The sequence below is a fragment of the Festucalex cinctus genome, chromosome 5 (genome assembly GCF_051991245.1).
Source record: "Festucalex cinctus isolate MCC-2025b chromosome 5, RoL_Fcin_1.0, whole genome shotgun sequence".
NCBI lineage: Eukaryota > Metazoa > Chordata > Actinopteri > Syngnathiformes > Syngnathidae > Festucalex > Festucalex cinctus.
Genome location: NC_135415.1, coordinates 16,914,886 through 16,934,048, shown reverse-complemented (window position 1 = coordinate 16,934,048; position 19,163 = coordinate 16,914,886). Strand labels below are relative to the sequence as shown.

The 19,163-nt window shown below is 40.8% G+C and overlaps 1 protein-coding gene across 4 annotated transcripts in view; it reads right to left on the bottom strand.

Annotated features, from left to right (window-relative positions):
• trpm3 (transient receptor potential cation channel, subfamily M, member 3) overlaps positions 1–19,163 on the bottom strand; it is a 152,656-nt gene that overhangs the window by 119,554 nt on the left and 13,939 nt on the right. Inside the window, exon 4 of one of the 4 annotated variants that reach the window (XM_077520872.1) lies at positions 15,761–16,169. The exons of the other annotated variants lie outside the window; for them this stretch is intronic. Within the exon in view, the coding sequence (XP_077376998.1) occupies positions 15,761–15,964 (204 nt within the window). The 5' untranslated portion in view covers positions 15,965–16,169. The remainder of the gene's footprint in view (positions 1–15,760; positions 16,170–19,163) is intronic. 4 annotated transcript variants of the gene reach the window in all.

Here is a 19,163-nt window from a genome sequence, read left to right as displayed (position 1 = left end):
TGGGGGAATCAAGTGAAAAAGCAAGTTGAATTCATTTCTGCTCACATCTCCGAGTTGTGTGCGAGAATTGGTCTTTGGCATAATGTAGCTGAGTAAAAAACACTGAAGCTTCACGGAAATGGGTTCGAGAACGAGGACGCTTGCGCTTATTTGTGATTAAAACAATATTAGCAATTCACCTGGGCATTATGGAGAGCGATGAATATGCTGGGAACAAATCAGCACAAATGGCGCATTTTTAAATTCATTAGTCTCTTTGTTGAAGCCTTAGACTGCATTCAATACATGTATAGGGTTAGATAAAGTAAATGTGAATTTTGATGGAATTCAATTCAATTCTAAAATCTAAATCTAAAATCATTTGACATGGCACTACTGGATCCGAATACTGTTGGGGGTGTGACCATTTTTTTCCCGGAGACCTCTGGAAGTACATGCACGTTTCAGTAGTGACACCAGTTAGCAAGATGAAGTTCTTCAAACGTCTACATTAACGCATGACCTCCAAGAATCCATTACTGACATTGCTGAGGCAACTCACAGTCATCGAGAGAAGAAATATTCCCCCATTTAACAACGCTGACCTTTACTGTCACTCCAAAACAATCGGAAGCCCGACAAGCTGAAAAATGAATCTTCTGCCCCCTTAAATCAAAAGATCAAGATCGTTATCCTGATTATGACTGATGGAAAAGCAAAGAAATTCCTGATGAAAGGATTGGGGGATTGAACATTTAAACCACAGTAAGGCATACAGCAATCAATAATCATTGAACAGCTGATAAATGAAAGAATTCTCGTCCAAGAGGATTAAAGGAAACACCAAAGCGTTTGACAACAGCAGGAGAAAAAAAAAAAAAAAAAAGAAAAAAAAAGTGTTCTTGTATGCATGAGCCTCAGGGGAAGCTTGACGTCTGTAGTTATTACAGAGCGAATGCTCCTTAAATTAGACACCTTGGGCATTTCCCAGTCTGTGGGCCACACTAGAGATTCCAGCAAGATTATTAAAATACATTTCATAAGGGTAAAATCTGTTTTTGAAAAAATATGTATTACAATGATCATTTTAGAAAAAAAACAGAAAAAAAAAACAGACCATGTTCATAAAAGCAAAGGCCTCTGCATGATGATCCATTGACACGAGCCAATTTAAGAGTAGCACCACTATATTGCGGTCTCGAGAGACATGAGATCACTTCAGTGCCCATCTGTTAATACCTTTAGCTCCCAAGTCCCCGCTGTCAAGTTCAGGGATCTGCGGGAGATAACACACACACACCACACAATATACACACATGCACACAAATCTATAACTGCTAGATTAGCTTTAGCGCTTGCCAAGCTAATCTTCTGAGTCAACAGAGCAATACAGACATGGCTCAGTGTCAGAATGGACTAGAATGAACAGTCACTCATTTCACTCCAATTCTGCGCAGCCGACTGCTATCTTTAAACCTCCTTCTTTGCCACCCATCAGGTTTAAAACCATTTTCAATCCATTCTGTTACAAAGTAAGGGAAACAAATGCAGTGTGCACCTGACCACAGGATTAGTTGGAATATACTATAAATTGGGAAGAGGTTTAGAGGGCAGTAAACTTCAAAGTTCAGATAAAAGGTCTTTGAAGATTGGGGAAGGAGTTTTGCGGCCAGGTCGTGTAATACTTTGTAATCCACAGATAGCAGCAAGGGAAACTCACACTACATTCTCATTAAAGCAAAATACCAAATAGCCACAGGGACAGGCAAACGTGCTAATGGGGAGAGGACTGGGGGAGATTCCAAGAAAACGACGAGGGAGGAAGGCCCGGAGCAGACAGTTGGCGGCATGAGATCAATCCGAGTAAAAGTGTGTGAGCATCTTGCATCAGCGCGTGTCAACAATCTGGCAAAGACCGAGCTTTAAATAGGTGGGCTGACTGACTAACAGCGCAACGGTGACTACGGCACTCTGCCAGGAAAAATGAAGGGAAATAATGTTATTTCATTTTCAAGTCATGCCAGTGTTAGCTGCAAGATATGCAGTTACTGCAACTTTGATGAGATGCTTTTCTTCTGGCAAGAAAGCAGACTTTTTGGAATCAGTCAAATTATATATGTAAACTACTAAAGATAATGTTCACAATAAATAAGCTTTTCCTTTCCTTATTTTGAATCGTTCGAGTCACTTTTAATTCATGGCCACTTTTAGGTAATGTCAGGCGCATCGAACGGGAATGGATCGGCAGCCCCCCCCCCAATATCCCCATGATTGTACCCACAGACACACATGCAAACCACAACATGGCAGAGCACAGAATAACCCTGTGAGGAAATGCACCCAGGAGGGGTTCATCCACACTGAGATGAATGAAATCATAAAAATCACAGTATATACAATAAACAGTGTTTTACATTTGCATTTTCTTAACCGCTTGCTCCTCACAAGAGTTGCAGGGGTGCTGGAGCCTATCCCAGCTGGCTTCGGGAGGTCGGTGGGATACACCCTGAACTGGTTGCCAGCCAATCGCAGGGCACACAGAGACGAACAACCATCCACACTCACAAGCACACCTAGGGACAATTCGGAGCACCCAATTAACCTGCCATGCATGTCTTTGGAATGTGGCAGGAGACCGGAATACCCAGAGAGGACCCACGCGGGCACGGGGAGAATATGCAAACTCCACCCAGGAAGGCCGGAGCCCGGACTCGATCTTTTTTATTTGTGAGCTCAGTGAGACTCCAACATTTGGTAATGGCTTTTATGGCAATGATGATTATTGCCACACCAAGCATGCAAGCCTCAAAGCATGGAGCTCACAGCATCAGAAGCTTTGACTTCAAAGCTGCGGCTCAAAGGGAGACGTTCGCGGCTCTCCATTCATAAATGTTCAAATATGAAAAAGACAGAGCTCAATCAAGAACACATTGGCCGCAGTTTCCTCTACATCCCAGCATGACGAGAGCTGAATGATACAATTGAGCAAGTGCTACTACTTTCTCTCTTCAAAGGTAACTAGAAATACATGCGATTAGTGACTGTTTAAACAGTTGTATGACGTTCCTGCCATACAATGTTTCGAGGTTGCAAACATACAATTAGCTAGTTTGCAAATGGCACAGTGGAATACGGGTGTCATCATGCGGCACAAATTACATGTTCTTCCAAGAAGAAAAGACCATAGCGAGAAACATAATTGTGTATTTAAGCAATTAAGGCCAAATTGAGATGCAACCAGAAGCAGCATAGTTGATTTAGTCTCAACTAGTCTAAACAAGAACAATATGGCTCAGCTATGGTGAGTTGAGTGGAATTCATGCAGACCTCTGCCATGGCACAGGTGCTCCTGGCAGGACTGTTCTTCTATAAATAATACAACAATTCTGTTCAGAACACTGGGGCATAACACCATCCCTTTAAAATGATAATTTAAAAACAAATACATACAGTGTCTTCTATAATCAACCACCCCGAGTCAAAATTTGATCAAAAAGAAAGGGATACAATTGATGGCCAATGTTGAGGTCTCGGGTACTCTCCATTAACTATTAACTACCTACTGTATTTTTCGGATTATATGTCGCTCCGGATTATAAATCGAACCAGCCAAAAAATGCATAATTAAGAAGGAAAAAACATATATAAGTCGCACTGGAGTATAAGTCGCCTTTTTGGGGGAAATTTATTTGGTAAAATCCAACACCAAAAACATACGTGTCATCTTGAAAGGCAATTTAAAATTAAAATAAAAGAGAGAACAACAGGCTGAATAAGTGTATGGTATACTAACGTTACATGACTGACATGCCTGGTAATGTCAGTAACGACGTAACATATTAAGAGTTTGTAGCGAGCAGTGACGGGAGTCGGAGGCGCAGTGTTGAAGCACGGAGTGTTTTATTGACATCAGCTTCTGAGGTCTTAACAGCAACTCCCCCACTCAGCTAGAAGTTAACAGGCTAAGTCCCCTTTTCCACATAACAAAACCTTCCCACCCGGAACTCTTCCCATCGTCCCAACGTTCCGTGGGTGAATTATGTTCCCATCACTACAAGTTATTCATATGACTCTAGCATAAAGAACATGCTAACAAGTTTACCAAACTATCAGTGTCACTCCAAATCACTAAATCCAATGAAATCTTCATCCTCTGTGTCACTTTTAAACAACTCCCCCAACTCGGGAGGTAGACGATGCTCTTCTACCGGCAATGTTGAACTTATCAACACAGGCCTAGAGCGCCCTCTTGCGGTTTAGTGTGAAAATAACATGTGAAATGATATAATAATGTGTTAATTTCACACATAAGTCGCACCAGAGTATAAGTCGCACCCCCGGCCAAACTATGAAAAAAAACTACGATTTATAATCCGAAAAATACGGTACTCTGATGGAAATTGACAGTACTTGCATGTCAGTCTGTAGTACAAATTCCATCCATCCATCCACCCATCTTCCACAGTTCTCTACTACTTGCGAGAAGAGAACAATGAAGTCATACTTCTGACAGATTTTGGCATTTCCCAACCACTGCCCACACACGGCGGCAAAAATCAATGAAGGCTACTTTTTTTTTTTTTTTTTTTTTGAAAGACAGCAGAAGGACGGAGGGAGGGGAGCGATCATATTTCTGCATTGAAAAATTGAATGGGAGCTGTCTAAATGGCAGCTGTCTGAGGGTGAAGCATGACTGAGCATCTCTGAGACATTTCCCTCTCTCCGGTGTCTCCGTCGCCTCCTGCGCCTGAATGAGAATACATTAGAAGAAGAAACTCCAATTACAAAAGCTTTGATCAGAGCCCAGGCTGGAAATCTGACAAATCCGTTTGAAAAGCCACTCACATGGAGTCTGAGAAGAAATGCGCTTTTAAGACAGAATTCTGCCTCACCTCGAGTGCCTCTTTCGCCACAAAGAACATTATTTCCAACAACCTCACGATACGATGCGTATCACGATATGATGAATATCCCAATACATGGCCTTCAAGGCGATACATATTCTGATTTTTTTTTTTTTAAACAGTCATATGTAAACCCAAATTATATTTTTATTATGATGGTTTTCTTCTTCTAATAGCGCTTCCGGTTTACCGCCAGCATCTTGCCTGGTCGAAATGCATACGTGCTGTATAATAATGGTGCAGCTTTCAGAGATGTACTGGTAAATTTTATGAATAGATGTGCAATATTGATTAGGAAGCCTCTGTAGCGATACGTGAGGCTCGCAACGATATATTCCCATATTTTTTATTTTTTTTTAGCATATCCATAAATAATAATTAGGGATGTTTGATACCACTTTTTTTCAGACCGATACCGATGCTCAGACGCTCAGTACTCACCGATATCAACTGCCGATACCAGTAGTACATTTTGACAAATAAAAAATACAAAAAAAATCACTAAAAGATATTTTTAAGCAAATATATTTCAAACACAGCACAGTCACTTTTCAATAGTCTTAGTCATTAGTTTAAGATTCACAATTTTGAAGTATTTCCAAACCGGTGAAGTTTTGGTGAAAAACTGCTGCAAGCTAGCGCCAGTTACAGGCAAGGAGGACTCGCTTAACGTCTTCCCCCTCTGCCATCGGTCGCTTGTACTCGTCTGCGTCACGAGTACTCGAGTACTTGAAAAAAGGCTGGTATCGGTCCGATACCGATACCCGGTATCGGTACTCGCCCATCCCTAATAATAATACGTGGAAAAGAAGGCAAAGTGAGGAACTAAAAATACTGTATTTAAAAAAATAACCCATACCTAATTTAAAGCATTGGCGTTGATGAAAGAGCCTTATTTATTTATTTATTTTATTTTATTTATTTTTTTAATTACCAATATTACTTTTATATTCAGTTCACATTGGTAATGGACAGTGATTTTGTTCACAATATGTGTCCTTGTGATGCTACAATTCAACTAACTATACTGTACCGGTATGTCACCTAAAAAAATTAAAAGTGTTATGTCTACTCTTGCAGTCAAAAAAAAAAAAGATCAAAATGTATAAGAGTATCTTTCAGGGAGGAGATTTGTGACTCACTAATTAATAAGCACTTGAGGGGATATTTTCACAATCAACAAAGGTTTTCTATATCCAAAACATCTCCAAGGAAAAATACTTGTGTATATCAGGATATATATTAATCAGGATAGAAAATGACCTTATGTGAAATACAATTTAGTCCATATCATACAGCAGTATGTTTAACACTATGCCCTTTCTTTTTCAGGGCCGCACAACACACACACTTGACCGATCAACGAAACCCAGCCTGACCCAAACAAATAAAATCCCCAATATGAACAGAGATGTGCAAATAAATACATCTGATTTAATGATAGCACAAGCAAGGAAACAAAATGTCTGCCGCTGCTTTGATTTCAACGTAACTCTCCAAACTCTGCTGACAGAATTGTTTGTTCCTGGCATTTATTTCCTCTATCCAAAGTCTACATGACAACGACCTCGTAAACATGTTTTTTTTTTCGTTTTTTTTTTCCGGGGGAGTTTCATATCAAGATGACAACATGGTTAAAATGATCCTTGTTCACACCAACCCGCACAAAACAGAAAACCATTGTAATGTGCAAGTAATTGGTGACTTTTAATTTTCACACCCCAAATGCATGTTTTCCCACTATTAAAACACCTCCCACCACATTTGCCGCCGATACAAATTTGGAGCTGTTTCCAAGTTACTGTTGCTACGGATGTCAGTCAATAGTCAGCCCTACACACAACATCAGTGCCATCAAATAGCCATCGTATTTGTCCAATCTACTGAAACGTGCTAAGCGGATTACATGTCAGTCCAGTCTTATGTTATGACTCAGCTCAGCACTTCACTGAAGGAACTGGAGATGAAAGGTGTGGCTTGAATGCCACAGAGATGGGCCAATTACTTGGACCTCACACGCACACGCACACCTTTTCCTGGCTGCTTGCCTCATGCTGCCTCCCTCCACATGACGTCTTTCCACTTCCCTTTGCTTTGTAAATTAAATTCCCTTTAATTAGTGTGAGGTGCATTGTTAGACACTAATCATTTACTAATAGATGGTGAGCATGATTGTTCTGCCACTTTAGTTAACTAGTGCCAGTGATTCGGTGAATAACGCCTTAATGGAAAGAATGCCAAAGGATGCCAACTACGCAATCGAAAAATTGAATGTTGTTGTAGATTTAGAACAGTGACGTCAAACCATTTTTTGGCACGACCTACACCATAGTCCTGGTTTTCCTCAGAAGACGATGAAATGACATTGAAAACTATACACCATGTCATATTTTTACATATTCACAATTTCCCCTGCATGTCATTGTTATGTGAGGTATCTTTTTGCAACAAAATGAATGTGGAATTCATGGTGTTGGTGAAAATAATTGCTTTAAACACGAGTTAAAGTGAAGAACAATTGCAATTTTTGCGCAGATTTTCAGTAAAAATTAAATTAATAAATGAAGAGCAAGTTACATTAAGCAGAAACTTTTCATTTTCTTTAGTGCATAAAATGTGGTGAACCTTGTGTTGGACACAAATGTGTCAGTAATATTATGGCTTGTTTTTCTTAATAGCAGTTTAAAAGTATACCTAATACCTTTAGAGACAGTGTACAACCCATAATTTTTTAGCCCCAAAGTCTATTAAAATCCCTAATGATAAGTATAATGGCATTCAGTCACAGGTTTCTGGATTTATGGTGACAATCGAACCAAACGTCCACACAAAAACATTTTAAGTCAATCGAACGCTTATTGTTATGGTATCCACATGGATACTCCGTCAATAACTTTGAATTTGATATTTTCAATAGATGTTTTACAGTGTCACAAAACTCCGCCACACAACACACTCACTGGTGGCAACATGGCGAAAAAAAGAGAACTACAAGCTTGTGCTAGAAGCTAATGACTTTATTGCGTAATCTACTGAAAAATACTCTGCCTAATTACTACTATGGCAATCATCATAGACTAAGGCATACTCCAGATGCTCACAGATCCACCACAGTGTGCAACTGGAAGGCTAGTCACATTCCGGAAAACTCATAATGGCTTCAGCTTGTTGCAACAAGCTGTTGCTTTATGTAAAATATGCGAAACAATTTCTATCCTATAAGAGTCTTCGAGCTGACTGGGGTTTACTAAAACAACTCCTTTTTGCCAGCTTAAGTTGAAAAATGAAATTTCCGTGTGAATCAGGCAAGGCTTGTTTGCTGTCATTTTCAATTGAAACGAGACATTAAGTTTTTCGATTCAAGCAAATGCCATTACCAGACCATCTGTGCTGTTGCTCGTTGCTCTTCACACGTACTATTTAGTACGACTCCGCAGTGATGAGCCACATCACCCACAATATGTCTGCCAAACAGCAACTGTTATTCTCCATTTGTAACAAAACGGAGATCTCACACCCTGGTTTGCGCAGTCATTGTGGAAGGACTATGTGCTCATGTTCTCAAGTCCCAAAGTACGCCACAAGGGGACACTAAATGACATTAATGACTGAATGAAAAGTCAAATTAATTAACTTTGCTAGTGCTTCCCAAAAAAAATATCTTCTGAGTAACAGTCAGATGGGATATTATGTTTATTCCAAGGCTTGAAGAAGTAATTAAAAAAAAAAAAAAAAAAAAAAGCTATGAATAATAAAATGTGACTCCAACGACTATACATTCAAGTACATTCAGTACCAAAGGAAAAAAAAAAAAAAAAAAAAAAAAAAAAAAAAAAAAAAAGAGTTTTGAGACCTTTTATCCAGGGTGTCACTCAGATGGATTCAAGCAGCAAAGGTAGCTTAACTTTTATCCTCGTATCACACTGCCTTTGCAGAAGCAGCACACTCGCAGAGTTTGCACACGGACAAAAGACACTAGCAGGGGAACTCTGCGTAATTAGTGCGACAAAATTAATTACTTTCAGTTCGAGAGAAACCTTATCTGGCAGGAAAATAGAAACTGTTATAGCTGTGAAATGCTCTCAAGTGACAAAACTCACCGGTAGAGAAACATTAGTTGGACAAAACACAGAGACAAAGGCCTTTTTTTTTTTTTTTTTCCCTATCAGGGAACCAATAATATTAAAGAAGTCTCCAAAGGCTGCATGCAACAAAATATCTTTTCTATGAGTAATGGAAACTCTTTTAGATGAATCTTTCCTTGACAGAAAAGACTCTCCCTTTTCACCATTGTACACCGATATCAAAATCCAAGGTCAAAACATTTTGGTGAGTACACTTGATAGACCATTGCGATGATAGCGCATGTTGAACTTCAATTCACAGTATGTATTCCATCAATATATGCTGTACCATGATCTGTTCCCATAGAAACCACCAAGAATGAATCAAGTATACTACTGTGCTGAGATTAAATCAAGATTCCAGCATATTTATGTATTCCTTGTGAACATGAGATTGAGAAGCAAATGTTTTGTTAAGGTTCCGGTGCGACCGGAGAGTGGATCCCAGAATCACAGAACACAGAGGAGTAAGCGAGAGGTTTTAATTCACCAAAACACGTGAATATGAACATAAAGCGCTGGACACAGCCAGGAAAAAGGTTAACAAAAAGTGCTTGCAAATTGCAAGGAGGGAAATTAACACAACACAAAAAGACCCGAAGGCCACAAACCGCAAACACAAGTAAGCAACAACTTACTATAGCTATGAAACACGCCACATAAAAGTGGGAACAAAACTTACGTAGATGAAAATCGAGAATCTTGGACTATAATAATTAGCGAAGGCGAAAAACAGTAGAAACACTAGACGGTGGCTGTGAGCAGACGGAGCAACGACCCGACAGTGGCTGCAAGGAGTCCCAGTCCTTATGAAGGCCTAATAGGTGATGCACTGCAGGTGTGGTGCAGGGGACACGCCCCTCTCATTAATCAGGCACTGTGAGACAAGGAAAACACACAGAGCCCAGCAACATGACATGTTTAACATGATAACAATAAATGTATGCAAGATGTCAACAGAAGAGGTCATTTCCCGAACTTGATAAGCGTAGAAGTGTTTTAGTAGCGTTAGGACTTTGTTTATTTTTATTGTACCAATGGTTGTTATTTAATAGCTGCTTGCGGCTTCATCTAATTTGCAAGCAAGATAATCAGCACTGACACTTGGCAAAACAAGCTTCCGAACGTGCGCGGAAGTGTGCTTTGTAAACATCGGCATTTGAAATGGGCGCATACCAGTGAATGATGCATTGTGACAACCTAATTATTATCTACAATTTTGAATCAAATGCGACATAATTGCTTATTTTCATTTCATGACACGAGGCAGGCTCATCAACTCAAGACCGACGGGGAAGCGAGATAAATGGGCCAGGGCAGAGTTTAAAGTGGGGCTCGGGTGCCAGGGGAGAGTTGGCAGTGGGCAAAGTGCCTGATTTCTTTCCTACTGTGGTCCAACTGTGACACAAGATGACAGCCGAACAACACTAGGCTGGTGGTGAGCCACAAGGGTGAGAGTCCTCACAACACGGCGGTTCACACAAAACAACAAACACAAGCTGAAAACAAGACCCAAATCCTTCGTCTGGTTGTTGACCGAGTTAGTGCCGAATTGAGGCTAGCCTCATTTAGCAGACTTCACCCATGATCTGCAGATGGCATCGTCATCTGCAGGGGGTTTTCAAGCAATGACATCATGCATACCACAAATACATGTGCCCATTTGTACACTTCCTGTAAAATATGGAACCTTTCTATCATGTTTCGCATCGCTGGGATAAGTTCAAAGAATGGATGATGGCTGTGCCATTTAAATGCCACCACCACAAAATGGAGGACACTATTGACCCGGGTCTTACGGTTTAAGTAGGAAGTAGACATTATGTAGCTTTAAGAATCAGAGGTTAAAATGCAAATGAAAATAGAATACAATGATTTACAAATGTTTTTCAACCTACATTAAATTAACTCATTTAAACCCAAATGCGTATAAATACATTTTTAATACTTTGTCCTGCACTCCCAAAAACACATTTATACGTTTATTATGTTGGGTTTATTTTATGCTAGAGCAGACAGAAGGCTTTGATGCACCTTCTGACCTGAAGAGGTCACTTAAAGTGATGGTAGTTATTACCAAAAAACGGCCAGCAGGTGGCAGCAGAGTATAAGAGATCAGCTAGGGCCATGTTACAACAAGCTGTTTCCCCACAGTTTTAAACAGGTTTGTGAATAATGATGAAACTTGGCTATATTCTGATGCTAATTGCTGCAAAACGGAAACTGTAATCTTTCTTTTGGTAGGTTCCATGTTTTTATAGCAAAATAGAACACACTATTCTGTGGGCCTTGCAAAAGCTGTCAAAATCCAGTAAAACAGCCGGGAGCGAAAGAGGTTGCTTCAGTAAAAATGGCTGGGAGTGAATGAGTTCAATTCACGACAATGGCAAGACATGTTCCAAAAAACTGTGATTGGCTGGCAACCAGTTCAGGGTGTATCACTCTACTGCCTGAAGCCAGCTGGGATAGGCTCCAGCACCCCCTTGTGAGGAAAAAGCAGTTAAGAAAATGCACCTCTGTTCCAAATAAGGATTATTATGGAGACTACAGTGAAACGGCAAAAACAACAAGCAGAAGACAACAAATTAGTCACACGTTATCTGGCACTTAAACATGCATACAACATTATAGATCAAGCAACAGAATCTACGAGAAGACTTAATGTTGGAAAATATGCCATCTGCACATAAGACCAACTGAGAGTCATTAGTAAAACTACACAATCGAATTTACATGTGCCCAAACTGTCCATGCTGCCGTTTTGTTTAGCAATGAAGATCAAATGGGCACAGCTGTTAACTAATGTGTGTGTAAAATCAACAGTCAATGAACTGAAGTAACTAAGATAGTAACGGTTACTACTGACACCGTTTTTCCCTGATGGGAAAAAGGAAGGCATCTCTATGTGAGGGAGACGATAATACACCTGAGACTAATTGCGCAACATTGTTTATGAGACGGCTGGTCACTCTTTGTGGAATGCTAATATCACTCTTTCAGATTTTGTTTAATGGTTTGGCATCGTTTCCTTGAGTTGACAGGAAAACGCTGGTTGTACACGGTGGCTCATTTTGCGAGCAGCCACTGAAGAAAATTTCCATTTGTTTGGAGCTGTTGTTCTGGATGTGTTGTGCGGGAGAACATCTGTCTCTTTAGCTTCTAATTGCGCCTCTACATTCCACTGTATGTCGCTGACTGTCTGTTTGCAAATGTTGTCCAACAGATCTTTCCCTTGAAATGAGCTGCTTGCTGCTGCCAAAAGCAAAACAACAAGCTCGCATTTGGAAATGATCAAACTTAATTACATTGCAGATACGAGTGATGAAATAACTTTCTACAGTCGGGAAGCAAGTCGGAGCCTTCAAGAGGGTGATATCATGCCAGTGAATATCAATTAGCCTCTAGAAATGATACTCTGAATTTCTGAATATACACGATAATCTATTATCCATTCAGCTACACACTCATTATTTTTGGTTGAAACTGAACATAACTAAAAATGCACTGGCCACTGGATGTTTAACGATAAAGCAAAAAACTGTGAGGATTTGAGAAATGAAATTGTTACAAATGGCTGCCAAGGAGGAAGAAGTGGCAGGTAGGTTTGTCAGTGCACATATGATGCAGTTCTTCTGTATTTAACCCAGAGGGAAGCTTCAGAAAATTTTTCAATCAAGAAAACCTGCACTCCAACAATGGCCTGTGGTCTGACGAGCTCAACATATTTGGCTAACATGGTGATATCCTGCATGTGTGGCGGCACCCTAATTAGGAATATCAAGATACTGCGATTGTGTCTTGCCTGACGCCAAACTCGCTGGTCTTGTCATGGTCTGGGGGTCGATGAGTGCTGCCGGCAGTGAAGTTCATTCAACATGAATTCCACGTGTACTTGCCGAGGGAGGTGAAAGCAACTGAGTGGTCAAGTATGTCTCCAGGTATGAACGCAATTGACCAGCAGTGGGACACCCTCAAGCAAAATGTAGCGGAGCGCGAACTGTCTCAAATCCACCAGCTCTGTGATGTTTTCAAGGGCGAGCGAAAGGGGATTCTGGTAACAACCTGTGCAGCTCTGGTGAATTTCATGTCGGAGAGGATTAAGGCAGTAGGCTACACGCGCGCAAAAATATTGACACCTTTTATTCTCAAGGCACAGTTAGTTTTCTTCACTGTGAGGTTTGCTCACTTGTCTTGCCAGCTTTTTTGGAAAACAATGGATGTGTGTTGGGTTCTTTTCAGTACATCAGTGCTGCTATACAAGCTGTGTACAACCATTTTGTCCCTTGAAAAAATAGATAGTAATATGGTTGCTTGTCAGGGCTATAATCTCTTTTGAAATATACTTTATATACTGGCAAAGTTTTTTAGGAAAAACAAACAAACAGGCTGCGATTGGCTGGTAACCAGTCCAGGGTTAGGCGCCAGCACCCCCCGCAACCCTTGTGAGGAATAAGCGGTCAAGAAAATGGATGGATGGATAAACAAACAAACAAACAGGTTCCACACACACAGCAAGGCAGTAAGCTACTATAGCGCTGTTCATAACCAAGCAACACAAATCCCACAAGCTTAGTTTCTTTTTGGCAGCACATGGAAAAAATATGCAACGAGACCAAAACTTTAGCACCTACCCACAATGCTGTCAATAATCCTCTTAATGTAATTTTACAGTCCAAATATTTGTAAACCTAATGTGCCTCCAGTCACACTTACTGGCTGACAAGCCAAATACATAAATACTGGCAGTGAGTAGCCGATTCTAGACACCAGTCTGACCTTCAATCACAAATACCAGTAATAATTTCAAAAAATAGAGCAGAGGTTTCATCATTGCCAGGCTGACTTTGGGGGGAAACGTATCAAAGCAGACATGTCATGCAGTCTTCACAAGCTGTACTTGCTACGTGTATGGGTGCACATAAAAATATGTAACATAATGATTAAGTACAATGTTAAGTGCTCCGGCAGTATTTTAATTGCCAACCACCACAGATGGTGTTATGTAGGTGGTAGCGCAAACTATTGAATTATCTATCTATTATCATCCTAAGAGGAGTATCACCGCAGTATTCGGTTAATAAGTGGGTTCAAATGGGTTCAATAAGTGTTGGGAAACACTGGTATTCTTACAAGTTCATTCTTCAGCTAAAAATCAGTTTCATATTCACTTGATTTTAAAGTGTTCAAAGGATTTTTGAATTTCTGTTGCTCTTTGTCAACACAACATTCTAAACTGACGCTGGAGGAAGCCGAGGACAGCAGCCAGACAGGACTGAGCGTGAAACCAGTCCACCAATCAGGAGCGGGGGTTCGCACAGCGATATTTGCATATGCCACTGATTGTCGCTTGCCTTCGCAGGTTGGCTGCAGGTAAAACCAGTCTCCGCCCAGAAACGTCCCAGACAGGCCAAAACAGTGTTGGACTAAGGCTTTAAAGGTGTATTCAAGGATCTTCTCAAAAAGAAGAAGCCAAACGTCAGTTTGTCACTTTTTAAAAAATGCACATGGCAGACATCCTATCAGCACTCCTGCTCGTCCTCGGGAGTGGGGCCGGGAGCGGGTGTGCATGCTCAGCTAAGAACGAGAACGCACGAGGTCGTTACGGCAGATTGATTGACGGGATTGAGAACCAATTGTTAAGATGATCCACCCGGAAGACGGAGAGACAAAAGATCCTTGAATACACCTTTAAGTCTTACATTGAATTTTGTGTGTATGTATGTATATTACATGCATGTTTCTAGCGGGGATTGTCGACTTGTCAGGAATCATACGCAGGTTTTGAAAATGAGTTTTCTTCAAATCTTGCAGGATACAGTGAAAATTTTAACAGGTAGTGATAGGAATGCTGTTCAAGTTATAGATAGAAAATGCCAGGAAAGCTGAAACTAAATTACCTAGTACTTAAATGTATTACATGACTGGTCAAAAAGATATATTGCATCAAGAAATTATTTAATGGCTATTTTCAAATGCTTCCATTTTGAACAACAAGGATCCTAAATTTAAGCCAGAATTTTAGGACAAATTAATTAACTCATTCCCAAAAAGGTATAAATACGTTTTATTTTAAATATTACCAATGTCCCAAAGACGTATTTAGACGTTTTGTTTTTATGCTAGAGCATACAGAAGGCTTTGATCCAGCCTCTGAACTGAAGAGGATGCTTGAAGCAATGGTAGTTATTACAAAAACGGCCATCGGGTGGCAGCAGAGTATAAGAGATCAACCAGGGCCATGTTGCAAAAGGCTCTTCACCTCTACTGTTTTAAACAGATTTGTGAACAATGATGAAATTTTGCTATATTCTAATACTAATTTCTGCAAAACAGAAACAGAAACAGATAGAAATATCCTATTTTTTCCTGATGAAAGAAGAGACTCTAATCTTTCTTTTGGTAGGTTCCATGGTTTTATAGAAATAGAACACAATATTCTGTGGGCCTTGCAAAATCAGGTCAAAATCCAGTAAAACAGCGAAGGTGGTTGCTTCAGTGAAAATGTCTGGAAGTAAATGAGTGAAGCAAAACTTACATACAAGCTCATTTATCTGTAAATAATTAATATTTTTTCTATCATATACAACCGTTAACATCAATCAAGAAGTTCTTCTAAATTCCCATAATCCCTCACTTGATTGACATGCTGTCACGTTCCACTAGTTGACAGCACCGGGCCTTTACCCTCCCATCAGCCTGACTGACGCATCTTGAAATGGATGGAGACCAGCGTGTTCTGAAAAAACATCTTACCGGTGGCTGCTGAGAGCCCAGCGCCCCTCTTTTGGTGGACCCGCCTCTGGAGCTCAGCCTCTTCCAAGACTCGGAGAAACGCCCCCTGGCGGTGGGACGCCCCGGCCCCGACGCCCCAGATGCGACAGACGCGTCGTCGCGGGTGGAGAAGGGTTGCTCCTTGCGCGTCTCCCTCCGCTCAGCCCACTTCTTCTTGGAAGCCATCGGTGTCGAAATGCGGTGAAGAGGATGTGGTAAGTAGGGCAGCCTTCCTCAAACTGGTGCCACAGGTGGCATGTTGATCTCCTTCCAAACTCGTCTGCCAACTGAGAAACTCTTACAAGGTCTGAGTGGGTGCTCTCCTCAGTCCAGGAAACGATGAAAGAGAAATCTTTCTTTGCAGTCCTTCACTTTTGTCTCCGCATCTGATCTTGTGGTTGGAAGGGGAAAAAAAGAAAAGGCAGAAGTGATCACTCGGCTGCACTTCGGCGCTCTTATCATCTCTCGTGTAGCCCAGTCGGAGAGGAGAGGCGGCGACACAGAAACTGCACCCTGTTGCATGTGTTCCTAATGTGGCTCGTTTTTGCCTCCTCACAGGCAGAGGGAGGGTAGGAGGGAAAGGGGGAGGAAGGGGTCTGAGGGCTTCGGAGAGCCAGGTGGGAAAAAAAATATAAGAAAGGTTTCAGGAATTAGGAGCTCTGCTTTGAGGAGAAAAGGCAGAATGACAAAGAGCAACCGGTAACGACACAGGTGGTGATGAGATGAGGAAAGGCTCCGGAACAAAAGGCGGGGGGCTCTGGAGAGCCTCGGTGTTAGCTTGTTCACTCTCTCACTGAGACCAACCAACCTGAGCGCCAAAATCTTAATTCTCACGATATAATACGCTTCCTCCTCTTTGGCAGGCATAGTTAACAGCCCATGAGGCAGCTCACATGAACCTCGATTTGGTTCAGTCGGTTTATGACGGAGCCGACTTATGACATTTTGAGGTTATGAACGGCGCGTAACATAATACGGCATCACACAGCACAAGAAGGCGCCCTCAGTTACTGCCGTACCTGATATTTTTCATTTATTTCATGCAAGGTGTGTTAGGAAAGTTCCAGGATTTGTCAGTTTTCCCCTTCAAATTCATCTCTCCGGGGTCTACTTTCACAGCTTTTTCTGCCTTTATATGCACTCCGCTCCATCATCACGGCTATTGTGATGTCGTCCATGTCTTCAAAATTATAAACCCCTTAGGAAAAGACAGGTGAATAGAAAGTTGCACCAGCGCAGCAATCTTGACTTCCCGGCAAGGAACTGTCAGATGCTCAGAGTATATTGTGAGTGAACCCGTTGATGGTGAAGCAGCAGCAACTCTGTCGCCTGTTTGCTTACCGAAACGATGCAAACGCCTCAGAAATTCTTCATAGACGAGCCGGTTGTTCGCCTGGCGTGCATTGAAACATTCTCATCTAGGTTGCCGTCCAAACAAAGGACACTAGTTAACATGCTGAAAAAAATGGAAGGCTGGACCATAACGATGGCCATAAGTTGAGCTCAAGACCTCAACATCTTCAGGCAGCATTATTCTTCTCAGTGTGACAATGGCATGCAAGCAGGAGATCAGATTCTACCACATTAATACGAAAGAAAAGAAAAATAATTGTTACTTTCCAACATTTAAAGTAAGCAATCTAATTGTGCATTTGTGTAGTTCCACAGTAAATTCTCTTATTTCATATTGCCTGGGTGTTCTCCAATCTCTCAGTATGTGTCTCTTATTTGCATGTTAAAGATAAAGAGATCATTCTGGGACCACGCAACAAACAAACGAAGGACGGAAGCGTGTAAGAAGAGGTGACAATGTCAAACTCTTGGAGACATTGTTGCCGTCGCCCACAACAACCATTCGCCACTTGGGAGATCGAGTTTTGATCCATGTGCGCATGTGTAACACAAAAGAATAACAACACAATTTAAACTCCCCAAAGGCAATGAATAGAAAGAGTAAAGTGTGGGAGTAAAAAATGCACATAAGCTGTACATACATAACTGATTGGTGGCTGCATGCATGCTACCCACATTCTTATTAAAAACAAAACAAAAGAAAAAAAACACGAAGTATATTATGTGTGCTTCAAATAATAACAAACCATGTTACCTACAAGAAATGTTTTGTATGAGGAAAGAGGCTGGACGCAAATGGAAAAAAGGCAAAAACAATTATAAATGAACACACTTGACTTTAGCCGCAATATATATTTTTTTACCTTCCAGTAACATAACAGATGTTGAGGAGTGGCCACTTTTATTTGCATCCAATGACGTATGTACCGATTTTCTGTGCTAATTACGGTCGCAGGTAAGGTGAAGCCTCCGCCACATGATTTTAGGCAAGGTGGTGCACACTCTGGACTGGTTGCCATTCAATCTCAGCTCACAACAAGACAAACAAACATTCACGTTCACACCCATGGAGAGTCTTCAATGAACCCATTACGCATGCTTTTGGAATACCCAAAAGCCCACACAAGCAGAGAGTGAACACGCAAACTCCACATAGAAAGGCATGAGTGAGGCATGTCTGCTTCACAGTTGTGAGGCTCTGAGTTTGAATCTAAACTCTGGCTGTCCTGCTTTTGCTTGTTCTCCCCATGTTGACATTGTGTTTTATCTCAATGAGATGATGACAGTTTTATTCTTTAGTTTGGCCACTATGGAGATTAGAGGTTGAATGCAAGCGGATCATCCTATTGCTCATAAAAGTTACACCTGAACAATTTGTCCCCACCCAAACATTTGCGTGTGCCTATCTCGTGCTTCAACTGGCCGGGAATCAAGTCAGCTGTGTTCACGCCCACAATGACGCAAGCGCACATTTCTAACTGCAGCGCATATCAAAACACCAAAAGAAAGAAAACTCGGCCCATGCGCACAGTTCAACTGCACTTTAAACTCAACATTGCCAACATTATACTCGCTCTTGTAAAGATATGTATGTCAGAGTGAGTGAAGCGGGTGACAGCTATGCTACACTGAAAGTGTCATTAAATTTAACAGTGTCACAAAAACAACAAAAACTTAAAATTTAGTAGAAAAAAAAGTGTCTATTTAAATTGAAATAATTTCAATTCAATTAGCATTCCAATTAATTTAAATATAAAATATTTGATCTTTGCTGGAGAAAAAGAAAATTAAATGAGCAGATAAATAATAAAAAAAACACACGACAGATTAAAAAATGTTAATACCTTTAAATGTTAAATTACTACCTATCGGACAGTGTCAGTCAAAACAGAGCTATGTAAAAAATGTATTGATGCAAATGTATACAGCACTATGCTACCTGATAACATGGTTGGTAGCGCGAGTCAACATTGAAGATAACACTTTCTCACGTTATTAAAAATAAATAGCACTTCCACAGTAAATGATACCA